This window comes from Pan troglodytes, chromosome 1 (genome assembly GCF_028858775.2).
Source record: "Pan troglodytes isolate AG18354 chromosome 1, NHGRI_mPanTro3-v2.0_pri, whole genome shotgun sequence".
Classification (NCBI taxonomy): Eukaryota; Metazoa; Chordata; class Mammalia; order Primates; family Hominidae; genus Pan; species Pan troglodytes.
In genome coordinates, this window is record NC_072398.2 from 89,372,207 (window position 1) to 89,387,536 (window position 15,330).

The following is a 15,330-nucleotide window of genomic DNA, read 5'->3' on the forward strand; positions in this document are numbered from 1 at the left end:
TGATTATGAATAATTAATTAAATAATTATGAGGGTGCAAAATGCTGTGAAGGAGGGGCCCAGAGGTGGGGGCTCTGTCTTGTTAGCTTAGTAAACTTGGCTCTGTAGTGCTGGCAAATAGTGGGTGCTCGATATCTGGTCACTGAACAAACTGATATCCTGGTGTCCTAGGCCATGGATTCCCCTTTCTATACAGGTTGATGAGTAAATCTTGAGTCTCAGTGGAAATGAGGCCAGTGGGAGAGCATTCTGGTGACAACAGGAGGGCTCAGTCTCTGACAGCATTCCAAAGTCAAGCAGAGAAAAACCTCGTTAATGCCAGTTCAGTCTGGTGGGATTTGTGATATGAAAGAGAAATGATTTGCTGGGCACACTAATAGTATAAACAAAGATTACAGGGGGGATATTTACATCACTTAAGAGGACAAGCTGCTTCCAAACACGATCAAGCACAGTAGAAACACCCATTGACATTTCTAGTAACTGATCTGCTAATTCAAATCGTTCTTATCTATTGTCAAAGCAGAACTCCTAAGGACGGCTGCTTGGCAGCTTCGTGCAATTAGTTCTAATCACGCTATGTATTTGGAAGCAATAAAACAGCAATTTCCTTAAAATCTGTAATTCAGCTGCTGAGAACAAGGCATTTTAGAGCTTAGTGGTGTGGGTGCTGCATGTATTATCACATTCAATGTCCTCATTTCACATGTGCGGCAGCTGAGACTCAGATCAGAGGAGGGGCTCCAGGGCTGCCTGTATGGTGGGGTAGGTTATTCACTACACAAGGACATTGGGCTAAGGGGGTCACAGGGTAACAGGTGGCAGGGGGTGGGGGGTGCTGAAATCCAGCCAGCACTCTGCTTGCCAAGACGAGGCTCAGGGCTGTGTGCATCCAGAAAGGCACCTTGCAATTGCATCGGCACCCTGAGTGGCTCGCCCAAGGACAGCCAGTTAGCTGTCTCAGGGGGATTCAAGACATCTCCCCAATTTGCTTACAACCTTTATCTCCCTCATGGCTACCCTCTTCCCAGCTGCTACCTCTGCTTTCCATTCTTAAATCTGGACTCCCCTCTCTTCCACTCTATCTAAATTTCTAAGGTTTTACTGAAACAGTGATTTAGGGTCACCCATGCCTCTTTTCTAACCCATTAGGTAGAAAAATGAGAGCTGAAAGCCACTCTTTCTTGACCAGAAGACAAATGATGAAGGTGGTGGAGGTGGCTGTGGTGGAGGTGGAGGTGGAGTTGTTGGGAAACAAGGTCCACGCAGCCCCCAGTGCATGCAGCCAACCGAGGTGCTGCATGTAGCTGCGCGAATGGCTCTGCAGACCCATGTGAAGCAGAAGTCGCACCCAGCTGGGCCCGCCAACCCACGGAATTATGAGAAGTAAACATCGTTGTTGTTTTCAGTCAGTAAGTTTTGGGATGGTTTGTTTTGCAATGATGAATGACTGAGAGAACCCATGAATCATATATAGTTAAGATCTCTCTAAGAAGCCCTTTTAAGAAATGTGTAAATTCTATACTTTTAATTACAGTTTCATTATAATTTGATTTTTAAATAAACCCATTATGTCATAGTTTAGTATGGTACATCATTTTTTTTCCTTTAGACTAATGGCACATAGTCTACATAGACTACATAGACTAGTGGCACATCTTATAGTCTATGATGATCCTTTAGAACTGAGGAAGCACAGGCCAGGCTCTGTCCTGGATGCCACTGCAAATGCCACTGCATTTCATCCTGTGGGTACTCTACATGGTAATATTACAATGCCCATTTACAAAGGAGAAAGGTGAAGGCCAGGGAGGCTAAGCATTGTGTCCAAGGCCACTGAGCCAAGAAAAGACTGAGCTAGAGTTCAGGCAAGCACTGTGAAATGGCAAAGCCTGGCTGCTGCAGCCAGGAGGAATTTTCTTAGACGTGATTGCCAGGGAGCAGCTGTTCCCTGAGTCAGCAACATGGTCAGAGACCAGAGCTTTCTGGAACCCAGCTCTCCCTGGCTGCTATGACTCAGGATGCTCGTCTGGTGCTTTGTGGGGGAAGAGGGCCAGGCAGCCAGTGTCAGACACACTCACCGTACACCTTGAGCTGGAGGGTCTGGGTCCAGGGCTGGCCCCTTGTGTCCACCATCAACACGGAGAAGTTGCCGCTGTCTCCAGACTCCAGTGGCCCAAGCTCCAGGCTGAGGTTGCTGTGTAGCTGGGCTCGGCCCAGGAAGCGGGAGTGGTACAGAGTCTCCAGGGAGCCTTGGAAAAACGTGGCCAGGAGCTCTTCTGAAGGCCAGAGAGATCGCCAGATAGCCTCACGGACTTGGAAGCCAGGGGGACGCGCTGCCACCAGCAGCACCGAGCCCCCGACTTTGCTCAGCACTTGGGCACCAGTAACTGTAATGGGAAGTAGGGCTGAAAGAACAGAGCCCCTGGTCACTCTGCCTGCCCCACACTCCTCATCCTTCTTTTGCATGCATCTGAGCTGCTATAGGGTGAATTGGGGCCCCTCCACTGACATTCCCTCCACTCAAGTTGAGGTTGCACTGTGCTAGGTACCAGGGATAAAACATATGGAAAATAACCCGTCTCTGCATTCACGGAGCTTACAGAGGAAGCCAGACATTCAAGAAATCAATAAAAATGAATTCTGTTAAATACCATGAAGGGAAAAATGAGATGCCCTGGGAGAACACAGGTAGGGTGACAGGGGATCTCACCCAGCCTTGATGGGCTCAGAAAACAAATTGTTAAGCTGAGCCTTGAAGAGGAATGGGAATCAGCCAGGCCAAGCCGAGGGCGGCCTGGAGCAGGATAGGGAAGTGTCACCGGCAGAGGGCACAGTACTGACAAAGGCCTGGAGGGGGAGAGTTGGTGCCCAGGGGAACTGAGAGTAGTTCTCTGTGTGAGGAGTAGGAAATTACACTGCAGAGTTGGTAGGAGTCAGATCATGCAGAGACCTGAAAGCAATACTGGAGTTTGGGCTTTATCTGTAGAGCAATGGGGGGTCTCAGGTAGGTTTTAAGCAGGAGCGTAACAGGATTAGATGCATGGTTAGAAAGATCACTCCAGCAGGGATGTGGAGAATGCACTGGAGGTGGGCAGGACTTAGGCTGTTCATGTTAGTCCAGTGGAGAAGTGATGGCAACTTGAATTGAGGAAGGGAGCAACTGGGATGGGAAGAAGTGGGAGGAATTGAGAAACACGAAGATGGTGTGTAATCAGTAGGATTTGGTAATAGATTAGCTCTGGGGAGTGAAGGAGAAAAAGGAGTCGAGGACGGCTCCCAGGTCCTTGGGATCCACTGGATGTTATTCTCTGTGATCCAGAACAGGAGGAGAAACAGACAGGGGGTGAGAAAGCAAGATGCTGTTTTGGGGGACTATATTTGAGTCAGACGTGTATGGGAGACACTTCTCCTTGAAGTGCCCCCCTGACTCCTTTGCTGACTAATTTCTGCCCACTCTTGTAGCATCACTGCCTCCTCCGACCTCCCCTATCCCTCATAGGTAATGTAACCAAGAGAGGTTACATATTCTCTCTTGTGTTCTCACAGTGGCCTGGGGTCACCATGCTGACTACCCTTATCCCTCTATTATTATTGCCTGTTTATGAGTCAGCATCTCCCACTAGACCGTGAGCTCTTTCTCCCCATCGTTTGCTTCCAGTGCCCACCACTGTTTAAGAACAGACTGTGGGAGAAGCCTAGTAAATGGTATTGAATAAATGACCTACCCTGCTGAGGACTGACCCTATGCCTGTCACTGGCACAGGGTGTAGGGAAGAATAAGAGGTGATGAAGTTTTGGTCAATGAGACATGATCTGGATGGTTGCTCAGTCGGCCATCATAATTCCAGTCCCTCCTCCACCTCACTGTCCTCCAGGCCTAACAACCTCCTCTCACACTGGAGATGACTTCAGTGTTAATGCAGAGCAGGAATGTAACACACAAAGAGAATTGCACTGGATGTCAGCCAAGACCTAGCTTCTACCTGCTCCTCCTGGTGCTGCCACAGATCAGCTGTGTGCCCTTCCACACATCACCCTGCCCCAGGCTTCAGTACCACCGAAAAATAAGGGGTCTGTACCAGGTCAGTCACACAGATCTTTGATCATTAAGGGCCATTTGAAAAATTATTTTTGGGCTGGGTGTGGTGGCTCATGCCTGTAATTCCAGCACTTTGGGAGGCTGAGGAGGGCGGATCACTTGAGGTCAGGAGTTTGAGACCAGCCTGGTCAACATGATGAAACCCTGTCTCTACTAAAAATACAAACATTAGCCGGGTTTAGTGGCAGGGACCTGTAATCCCAGCTACTCAGGAGGCTGAGACAGGAGAATCGCTTGAACCCAGGAGGCAGAGGTTACAGTGAGCTGAGATGCGCCATTGCATTCCAGCCTGGGCGACAGAGCAAGACTCCGTCTCAAAAAAAAAAAAAAAAGGCAAATTATTTTTGTCTCACCAAACAGACCAAGGCCTTTTTTGAGGTTAAGGTGTGATTTCCCGTACATGTTTAGAAATATTGAAGAAATCTGCAGGCTTTGGAGCTCTCAGGGCCAGGAACTCAGGCAAGGAGATGAAACAAAGCAACCCAAAGTCCCTATGAGCCTCTGATGTAAACAATGTCATCTTAATCTTTGCTGCACCCCATAAACCCTCATCCATGGCCCGGCAGTGCTGACCCATGTCATGTTGGCTGCTTGTTGACCAAGGAAGGGAACTCAGGCATCAGATGGATAGAGGGATCGCCCGGTGTGGAGGAGACCCCTTGTATCAGCCATCCCAACATCACACCACCGTCGGCCACCCCTAAGTCCACGTGGGCCATATTTAGCCTCTCTCATCCCTACTTAGTACTTGCCTCCCCTTATAAAGGCCTGTAGGGAGGGACCTCAGCTCCCCCACAGGCTGTTGAAAACACACTCTGCTGATTGTGGGGAACCCTGCTCTGCCCTGCCCTCTGCTACTCTCCTCAAACTCTGTAGAGTTTCTGCGTGCTAACACTGCCGGGTCCTCACCATTCTCACAGCCGACTTTCTCTCCAAACCAGCAGTATCACCCACTGGCTCCGTTTTTACTGCCCTGGGCCACAAAACAGCTCATGTCTCACAGATAAGAATACCCCTCAAGCTGCCACCTCCTCCCTCCCAGGACCCTGCATCTCTTTGTATCTGCCTAGCTTAAAATGTTGCCCAAGAGCTTGTTCTAGTCTTTCCTACCCACCCTCAGCTTCTGGGTTCTCACCCAGGTGGAGGGAGCCCTGCCCAGACGTCTGGCATAGGCAGCTGGGGAGGGGCCTTCAGCTCTCCGAGGACAGGCTATCTGCCTGCCCCACTTACCTTCCCAGAGAAGCAGACTCCACAGGGGCCTCATGACCATCTTTCTCTGGAGAGGCAGGCAAACTCCCTCGACAACCAAAATCCAGAACCTCCCAGGCCGAGTGGATGCACAGGAGGAGCTGTGGTCCTTCTGGAAAGTCCCATGTTCAGAAGGAGGAATCTTGACTCAGAACAGGATGTCCCAAAAGTGAAAACATCCAGAATAAAGTGGAAGTTGTCCCTGGGCCTCTCTGGGCTTACAGGAGCAGATTCTTGTAAGTCAGACTCTTTCACATGCACATGGTTGGCTAACACGTGGCGACAACAGCCCCCACACAAGCCACATCCTCCTTGCTGGATCTCGCTGGCCTTCCTGCATCTCAGCCTGCCTCACTACTCTCTGTCCTCCTCATTCTAGCTTAAAATGCTTCTGTGGCCTCCCGTGGACCTGAGGATGAGGACTAACTCTGCTCTGCATGCAGGCCCTCCTGAGTCAGGCCTTCTTCTCCAGGCTGGTCGCCCACAGTCATTCTGCCCTCCAGCCATCCCAAGCCAGAAGGCCTCCTTCTCAGAACTACTGATTTCACACTTCCCTGTGTTGTACTTTCCCCACCACCCCGACTAGGCATGCTGCTCCCTCTATCCTTGCAAACAGAACATGGCTGTGCAGTCGGCGAGGACATCCTTCCAGGCTTCCTGACCACAGGCAGGTGAGAGGCCCTCTCCTTGTGCCCTGTGCATGCCCACACCTCCCTCTTTACTCTTGCTGTGTTGTTGATGACAGTTTTCTGGTTTTCACAGACTGTTTAGCCAGTCTTTTGTTCCCTTCTGTGTTGCCCTCAGTGCTTGGCACATTACAGATGTTTCATGAGTATTTGTTAAGTGAGTGAGTACATTCTAGACATGGCTACACATCTGGCTTTATGTAAGCCTTGCAACTCTCCTCTGAGAGGATCGTCTTGTTACCTGGTTAGAAATGGGAAAATGTGAAAACCAGAGTGAGGTTAGGCCCCTTGCAGAGCTCACAGAGAGGCAGAGCTGGAACTTGAAACTCAGCCTTTGAAGTGTGGTCTATTTTGCCACAGTTATCCCCTCCTCATCCTGTTTCTCTTCTCACTTCAAGTTTCTTGGTTTCTTGCCAGTGAAGGTTTTTAGAGGATGTGTTGCCCCTGAGGAAAATTCCTGCTAGTCTGGAGTGTGGCTCATCGTATCTGGTCCTGCACAGCCTCTCGCCTGTCAATCAAACTGGACACTGAGCTTTGGACTCAGCCATGAACTAGGCATATAGGATGGGGTGGGGGTGGGTGGTGAGCAGGAGGATTTTGGGATAAGGTTTTTGCCCTCCAGGTACTCACAACCAAAATGTAGAGATAGGTACACCAAGGAAAGTGAAGTGTTATCTGCAGACAGACACCACTTTGTGCAAACAGGTAGTCAGCCCTCAGAAGTGGGTGGGAAAGAGGGCTTCGCGGATCTGGGCAGGGGACGCTTCTTGAGAAGGTGGAATTTGAGCTGTGCCTTGAAGATGGGCATGGTTTAGATAATATGAGGAAAGGAGAGAGCCAGAGGTTGGGAGTGGGCTCTGGGCAGGAGGGGAGAGCAGAGCGTGCAGGGATGTGGCTATGGGAAAATACCAAGTAGGCTCCACAGAGGACAAGGGACAGCAGACAGGAGTCCTTTAGGGTTGGGTGGGAAGAATGGAAAAGGAGGTTGGGGGCAGATTGTGGAGGCCTTGAAAACTGGGTTAAGTTCTTCTGGAGACTAGTAGCTCTCAACTGTGTTCAGCACTTGGATTCTCAGAGATGCCATCAGGGTGAGCTAGGGCCCAGGAATCTGTGGTTGTAACAAGCACCCCACTCAGCGTGAGTCTGTGGCTGGTGGACTGGGGGACCGCTCCGGAAGCGCTGCTTGAAGAGAGGGGCTGTTGCATGTTTTAAGTAGCAGTGGGAGGACAGCAGGCAGGGCAGGTTGGAGAGAACAAAGGGGCCAGGGAAACTGAACAACAGCTGTTGTCTGTTGTGATGGTCCTGTGAGAAGGAGAAGGGACTGCATATGAAGGAAATGTCTAGAGTACCGAGAAAAGGGCAGAACTGGGAAGCTGCCTGTCATGGGGGTGGAGAGGGCAAGGGAGGGAACTCATTTACGACTCCATTGCCAATTCCGTCATTCATTCATCAGGCATTTATTGAGCATCTACTTAGGTGCCAGGACCTAGGGACACAGAGATGAAAGGCTTAGCCCCTGACCTTAAGGAGTTCACAGAAGATGGGATATATAAACCAATAATTATAACCAGTGTAGCAAGAACAATGTCAGATGTGTGCCCTGGAGGCTGTGAGAGCCAGAGGACACCTTTGACCCTGCCAGGGCAGGTGGAGGTCTGGGGAGGGCTCTGTGGAGGGGGTGGTGTTTGAGGTGAGACTTAAGAATACAATCAGATGAGGGTAGGAGTTCAGAACTCAAGCATGATTCAGACTTCTTGAGTTCAAATCTTGGCTGTGAAACCTTGAGCCAAGTAACTTCCCTGTGCTTCAGTATCTTCATCTGTGAAATGGGGATCAATAACAATACCTACCTCTTAGTATTGCCAATGAACACATGTGAAGGTTTAACCTGGGGCCGGGTGCAGTTAGCACTCAAATACTAACTATTGCTACTAAATGGCCATGGAGAGGGAAGTGGGGAAACCTGGGTAAATCAGATAAAGGCATGTTTCAGGCTGGGCAGTCCCCTGTTCTGACTCTCTGCTCCCAGACTGGGAGCTCCATGAGGGGAGGGATCTCCTTCATTTCTGCACCCTGTATATTGCCAAGGACAGGCTTTCGATGAGGCAAAGCCCTCCACGCATCTGTTGGATTGAAGTGAATGATTCTGAAATGTCAAAGCCTAGGACTGGGAGAGCTGTGGGATGCAGGTATGGGGTCAACGTGGAGCCAGGTCCCGAATTCCTCTGGAGAAGACAGTGGGCAGTTACATTCCCACTCCGCAGAGTTGGTCACCCACAGTGGTCCATCCAAGCAAAGGAATGAATTGCAGCCCTTCCCCCACCCGAAGCCCTTTTCCTTGAGGGGAGTTTTGGGGAAGCTGAGAAAGGGGGTAGGAGGAGGTTGAGTGAAGACTGAAAAATATCCCACCTCCCCAAAGGGAAAAACTCTCTGCCCATGTGACCACTGGAGAAAGATGAACTAAGAAGGCAGCGATTCTTCCCAGATGCAGGGAAGGGTTAAGTCTGCGGCAGGCAGGTTCTCTCTACTTGCTAATCACTGGTTCACACCATATTAATTACCCAGCCACAGAGGGGAGTGCACAGGAGTAAATTAGCTGGTGAGTTCAAAGGGGCCACTCCCCACATTCCTTAATTAAGAGAGCAGCTGGCAGCCGGTGCTGCGACTCCACTCCCTGGGGCCCTTCTCGGCTGCATCTGCTGCGTTGGTTGCCGAGGCAGGCATAGTAGCTCCATCTGCCATGTGGAACAGCCTGCACCCACCATTAGCCCACCTTCACTTTGGGCTGGGGGTGAGGGAGCAGGTGTTGACCAAGGCCACATAAGCTTCCTGAACTCGACCATTAACCCTGAGCCGCTTGGTGTGGAGATCCAGGGTGGGGTGGAATTTGGGTGAAGCTTTGTGCCTGGGGGCAGAATGGGGCCACACTTCTCCCAGGAGGAGAGATGGAGAAGGGAAAGAAAGGTGGGGTGCCTGAGGAGCTGGGAGAGAAGGGGAGCCAGGCAGGAAAGGAGGCAGAGGCAAAGCAGCCGGCAGGAAGGAGCGGGCATTCAGCAGGCTTTTCGGGAGCCAAAGGTGGGAGCCAAAGAGGAAGGTGTTACTAGGGAGTGGGGAGGCCTCTGGGCACTGCTTTGAGGGCGTGGTGTGGGATGGGGACTGAAAGGGGAAGGTAGGACCCCACCTAAGCCCTGTCTTTGTGTCTGCTTTCATTTAATCTGTCAGCAGGCACCAGGCCACGAGGAGCCACAGACCAAGAGGCTGCCTGGGGCAGGGAAGCCGGTGTGCACCCCTCCCTGGCTAGTCAGCTTAGGCAGCAGTGCCATGACATGGCAGGAAGACTGGCCTAGAGGGAGAAGACCCTGGAAGGAGCCTGTCTCTGTCACTTCTTAGAAACGCCCACTGTTGCTTAGCCTCTGCAGATGGGAAATGGATGCGAAATGGCCTTACTTCTCATGAGATGACACTGGCACCGCTGTGAGCCTGAGTGCCCCCTTAACTTTTGTGCCTGAGGTGCCTCTCTAGTCTCACCCTGGTCCTGGCGCTGCTGGGGATAAGTAGAGGGAGTGGAGTCTTGGATGAACTAGAGGCATGTTGCACACAGCTGGAGAGGGAGAAACCGAGGAGAGAAAAGAGAAGAGAAAGTGAGTGGGATGGAACAGCCTGCAGGAGTCTGGATGGAAGGGGTCTTTGGTTTAGGTTGGTCTGCTTTTGAGGCAAAGACACACATTCCCTGAGATTTGAAGGAAGCCTGCATAAAACAGAGACAAAACCACACTGCGCTCTCCTGAGGTAGAGAGGGGGAAACTGGAAGCTCATGCAGGCATTCACTCACTCATCGAACACCTGGTTCCCATCTTGTGCGCACCAACGCATCCAACAAACACTAAAGAGCATCAAGCATGTGTAAGCCTCATGGGGTTAAGAACTCAAGCTGATGGTCCCAGTAATCATGATACTCCTGAGAGGTTCAGTCACAATATGAATCTGTGCCCCATATGGGAAAGAATTCCAGAATAAGTACAACCTGGGTTCTTCTTCCAAAGAACCTGAGAGAAGGGCCCCCCTGAGCAAAGGCACAGCAAGTGATGAATGCTGAAGGAGCAGACGTGCTGTCAGCTGCAGGTCCTGCCAACTGTAGCCTGTTCAGCAGTGCAGAGGGAGATGTGAACAGGTGGCCGGACACAAAAGATCCCAGTACTGGAGGGAAAAGCCTGGGTCTTTCTCATCTTGTATACTCTGTCAGTAGTCACTGTTATCACGGTCGATATGAAGATGACGGACACAGAGCTATTTGGTGGATGGATGCTTATTTAAATAAAGCCTTACTTCTTAGCCAAATCTAAAAGAACAAACCTGGAATTGAAAGAAATCCCAATGTGTTCAACCTTCCAGGTTTAGAGAAGGGCCACGTTTCAATGTTACTGCTTGTATCTAGATTGTGTATTCACATACAAAACAAGGACCGGTGTCTAATCATATCTTACACTGAAGATGTCCGGTGAATGGGTCAGATCACAGTCTAAGCAAGCGCAAGACCTCAAATACCTGAGAGCGCCACCAGAGGGCAGCCACAAGGCTCCCTCCCAGATGGAGGCTTCTTTCCTGCTCTCTCCCTTAAGGAGCAGCTCCAGGTTGCCTCTCCACTCTCCCCAGCTAGAGTTCTTTTCTCTCTCTTTACCCTGTAGGTAATGTGACCCCATAGAACCCAGGTCCTTAAGAGGAGGCACAGACAAGTCACTCTGGCTGAATAAGTGTTTGCATTTAGCTTTGACTTGAATCGAGAAGCAATGTTTCACAAGGCAGAGCCTTGAGACTGTGAGGAGGCTGCTGGCGGGGAGTCCTGTGGCTAGTGTGGCCAGTGCCTGTGGCAGGCCAAGAGGGCCATGGAAAAGGGGAAGTAGGGAAGCAGCTCTCTGGTCTCCCCAGGAACCTCTCCTCAGTGTCTGCAGGGTCTGTCTCTGGAGAACGGTGGAAGTCCCCATTCTTTCTTGGAGATGGCCGCAGCCCACCAGTGTCCTGCAGAGCAGAAGCAGGTTCCTGCTGTGACAACTGAGGACTGGAAATGGGGCTTTGGGACTCCATGGGCTGACATCAGGGAAACCAGTGAATCTGGGCTGAAGGGTAGGGCCTCCTTTGAAATCTCTACTTTATGTTATTTTTTGAGATTTTATTTTTCTTCAATTTTCTTAGTAATTGGTCATTTGGAAAAATCCCGGCTCATTCTTTTCTAAACAAAGGGAAAAGGATGTTTTCAGCCGTGCAAATAGAGCTGGGTGGAGAGAAGAGGTGTTCTAGGCAGAGAGAAAAGTGCCTGAGAGGCCAGGCCAATTGTGTGTGTGTGTGTGTGTGTGTGTGTGTGTGTGTGTGTGTGTCTGTGTGTAGGATACGACTTCTCACCTATCTGTCTTGAAGGACCTGTTTTTCTTTTTAATTTCCAATTCATTGCAGGCCTATACTTTTGTAGAGACAATAGAATAAAACTACTAGAAAAATGAAATTAAGAAGACATATAAAATACAAGCCTTGATTTTTATGATTGTATTAAACAAACATAAAATTACTTTGTCAGATTGCGCTAAAAGTTTCTAAATTCTTGCTTCAATTTTTCTACTTAACTTGTCACGGACTAGTAAAAATCAATTCACAGGCTGGCACGAAGCTGTGGACCACGCATTGAGTATCACTGGTGTGGGGCAGGGAGGGGGAAAGATAGGAAAACTCAAGAAGGAGGTGGACTATGGGGACATCTGGAAGGGCTGGTTCCTCCCAAGTCTCCATCATCAGTTTTCCTTCATGAGCTGTCTTGTCTATGTTTTCACTTTTTACAAGGGGGCATTATTTTATAGAGGGAGTGGCAAGGCCTTGGGTTCTGCTGGTACACCCTGAGTGACCAGTGAGAACGTTGAGCTTCCAGATTACCTGGCTTGTGCTTCTCAGTCCTCCCAGGGGGGTCTCTATTATTGACAAATGGGAGGGGCCCTGGGGTATTCTGGACATGGACTGGACATCTATGAGAGAGATGAAGAGGAGGATGAGGAAGAGAAAGATGAGGATGGGGAGGGGTTGGATGTACTCCGATGAAGTTTGTATCTTGTAGGTAGACCAGTGCTTTTTAAACTTTAAACTTTAATGGGTATACACATTGCCTGGAGATGTTATTGAGATGCAGGTTCTGATTCAGCAGGTCTGGAGTTGAGTTTTTTCTAACAAGCTCCAAGGTGATGTCAACACAGCTGGTCCAGGGGAGATGCTAGATGCCTTCAGCCCCATGGTGCCAGGAGATCCCTGGTAGCACTAATGTCTCCTTCGTCAGCCAGGTGGGTGGGGTCTGATGCACTCCAGTATCTGTAAGCTGAACCTTACTTTCTCTGCTTCCAGAGCAGGGACCTATGAAGCTGGAGCCAGGGCCTCATAGGAACAAGTATAACCAATCCTTTATTGACGACCCTTAGTCATCAAGGAGTATGGACTCTTTGAACAAACCAAATCAAACTATCAGGTACTGCAAATCGTTGATATTGATGAACAATATGAAACCAATTGATAGACCTCTATTAACAAAAAAACTAGATGCTACAATCATATATCTGTTTAAACAAGTAAGAGGTAACCGAGTTTTCTGATGTACTCCACAAACAAGGGCTTTGGGTAAGCCTCAGTTCTGTCTTTGGTAAACTGGAAGAAATTTGAACAGGAATAGGGCTGTGTGGAAAGGCAGAGCTCTCAGTGCCTGTGGGGCTCTGGCTCTGGTGTCAAGGATTCTATGACATTGTCTGGGCCAGGCGCTTTTCTGGCTGACCTTGGTCTTGCTGAACCTCTGAGAGGCTCCTCAGCCCTGCGGTCACTCATGGGCTCACCAGCAGCTTGGAAGCTGGAAATGCATTCAGAGCTGCCCTGGGCTTAGCCCTCTGGGATGTGGAGTGATGCTCTTTCTTTTCTTTTTTTAGTTTGAGAGGTGGGGCATATCCATTATATAAAACCCTTAATTAAAAAAATTTTTTACTATCGTATCATTTTTTCCTAAGAACAACAAATTATTCATTTAGTATTTCAAACACATGTAAGAAGGAAATGACAGGTTTCTTCCACCCACATGGGGGCTTTCACTGATAAGCTCATGGACAGTCCTGGCAGTACCATGGGCTGTTATTGTCATTGGACCATACTGTATTTAGCACTCACTAGAAATAGCATGCAGGCGATAGTTTCAACAGCTGTAGCACTACAGGTAAATGTTAAAAAAAAAAAATATATATATATATATATATATATAAAACAGAAACAAAACCAACCTATAAACTCCAGGTTCACCTGGACTGTAACTTCTCTTGTGACTTCCACGGGAAAGGACAACAGCAACAACAACCAGACCTCTAGGGTGTTTAAAAAACTCAAATGATGCTGCATAGCCAGGCTCTGCTCAAAGATGCCAGTGCCATCTTGAACACACCACCATACAGTGTAACCACCTTCAATCACTGGAATTATGTCTTATGTAACCAACTAGCATGCGGCATTGCAATTTTACAATGATCATGTGGACAGTGATCAGTGGTCAATGTTGTCTTAAAAAAACACCCCCTTCAAAGACCACACAATTCTGAAAATCTCCCCACAGCACCTCTCAGACAGTAGTCGTCAATATCCCAAGAACCAACCTTTAAGAACAAAATAGAGAGAGATTCAAAATGTTTTCCTATTCCTCTGAGAGAACAATGTTTCGGGGTAAACCTGGTTCCTGCTGGCATAACCACTTGACAACAGTGACGCTTTCATTCATTTCTTTTCCCTCTCCACCAATTGGCATTTTGACTGAGAAAGGGGCAAGCAATGAGAAATAACAGACAGTAAGGCAAAATTACAATGTGAGAAAATGTACTTGGCTTTCTTTTTTTCTTTCTTTCTCTTTTTTTTTTTTTTCTTTTGAGACGGAGTCTCGCCCTGTCGCCCAGGCTGGAGTGCAGTGGTGTGATCTCGGCTCACTGAAAGCTCCGCCTCCTGGGTTCACGCCATTCTCCTGCCTCAGCCTCTGAGTAGCTGGGACTACAGGTGCCCGTCACCAAGCCTGGCTAATTTTTGTATTTTTAGTAGAGACAGGGTTTCACAGTGTTAGCCAGGATGGTCTCGATCTCCTGACCTTGTGATCCGCCCTCCTCGGCCTCCCAAACTGCTGGGATTACAGGCGTGAGCCACCGCGCCCAGCCTTTTTTTTTTTTTTTTCTTTTTAAAATAAGTGCATGCAAATACATCTGGAAGCATTTCTGACTTGCCAAGTGCTCTGAAAGGGCAGCAGATGCTCTTTCTTTTCAGGGTCAAGGTAAGCATATTCAAAGGGACTGAGGACCATAATAGAAGCACACGGGCACACACACACATACAAAGTCACGCATGAGTCACTTAATGACAGGGACGCATTCTGAGAAATGCGTTGTCAGGAAATTTCATCACTGTACAAACATCATAGTGCGTACTTACATGAAGCCAGATGGTATAGCCTATCACACACCTAGGTTACATGGTATAGCCTATTCTTTTCATTTCTTTTCTTTTTTTTTCATTTTCTTTTTTTGGTATAGCCTACCGCTCCTAGGCTACATACCTTAATATAGTAGGCAGCTATGACACAATGGTATTTTTGTAGTTAACATATCTAAACGCAGAAAAGGTAAAATGCAGTAAAAAACAATATAAAGATGAAAAAAATATACCTGTATAGGACATTTACTGTGAATGGAGTTTGCAGGGCTGGGGTTGCTCTGGGTGAGTCAGTGAGTGAGTGGTGAGTGCATGTGAAGGCCTAGGACATTATTGTACACTACTGCAGGCTTTATCAACACTGTATGCTTAGATTACACTAAATTCATGAAAGTATTTTCTTCAGGTCGGGCGCAGTGGCTCATGGCTGTAATCCTAGTACTTTTGGGAGGCTGAGGAGGGCGGATCAGTTGAGGTCTGGGGTTCGAGACCAGCCTGGCCAACATGGCGAAACCCCATCTCTACTAAATATACAAAAATTAGCCAGGTGTGGTGGTGCATGCCTGTAATCCCAGCTACTCGGGAGGCTGAGGCAGGAGAATCGCTTGAACCCAGGAGGCAAAGATTGCAGTGACCTGAGATCATACCATTGCACTCCAGCCTGGATGACAGAGTGAGACTCTGTCTCAAAAAAAGAAAAGAAAAGAAAAAGAAATTCTTCAGTGATAAATGAAACTTAGCTCAGTGTAACATTTTTACTTTATAAACTTTTTAGGTTTTTAAAACTTTTTGACTTCTGTAATAAACCTTAGCTTGAAAC

The 15,330-nt window shown here is 48.6% G+C and overlaps 1 protein-coding gene across 2 annotated transcripts in view; it reads right to left on the reverse strand.

Moving 5' to 3' along the window:
• Positions 1–5,584, reverse strand: part of SLAMF8 (SLAM family member 8) — a 10,551-nt gene extending 4,967 nt beyond the window's left edge. The window contains exons 1-2 of one of the 2 annotated variants that reach the window (XM_016930171.4): positions 5,332–5,584; positions 2,081–2,407 (exon numbers count right to left, since the gene is read on the reverse strand). In XM_016930171.4, coding sequence (XP_016785660.1) covers positions 2,081–2,407; positions 5,332–5,371 — 367 coding nt within the window. In that variant the 5' untranslated portion in view covers positions 5,372–5,584. The remainder of the gene's footprint in view (positions 1–2,080; positions 2,408–5,331) is intronic. The other variant, XM_016930164.4, reaches the window with a different exon arrangement.
• Between the last annotated feature and the right edge of the window lie 9,746 nt (positions 5,585–15,330).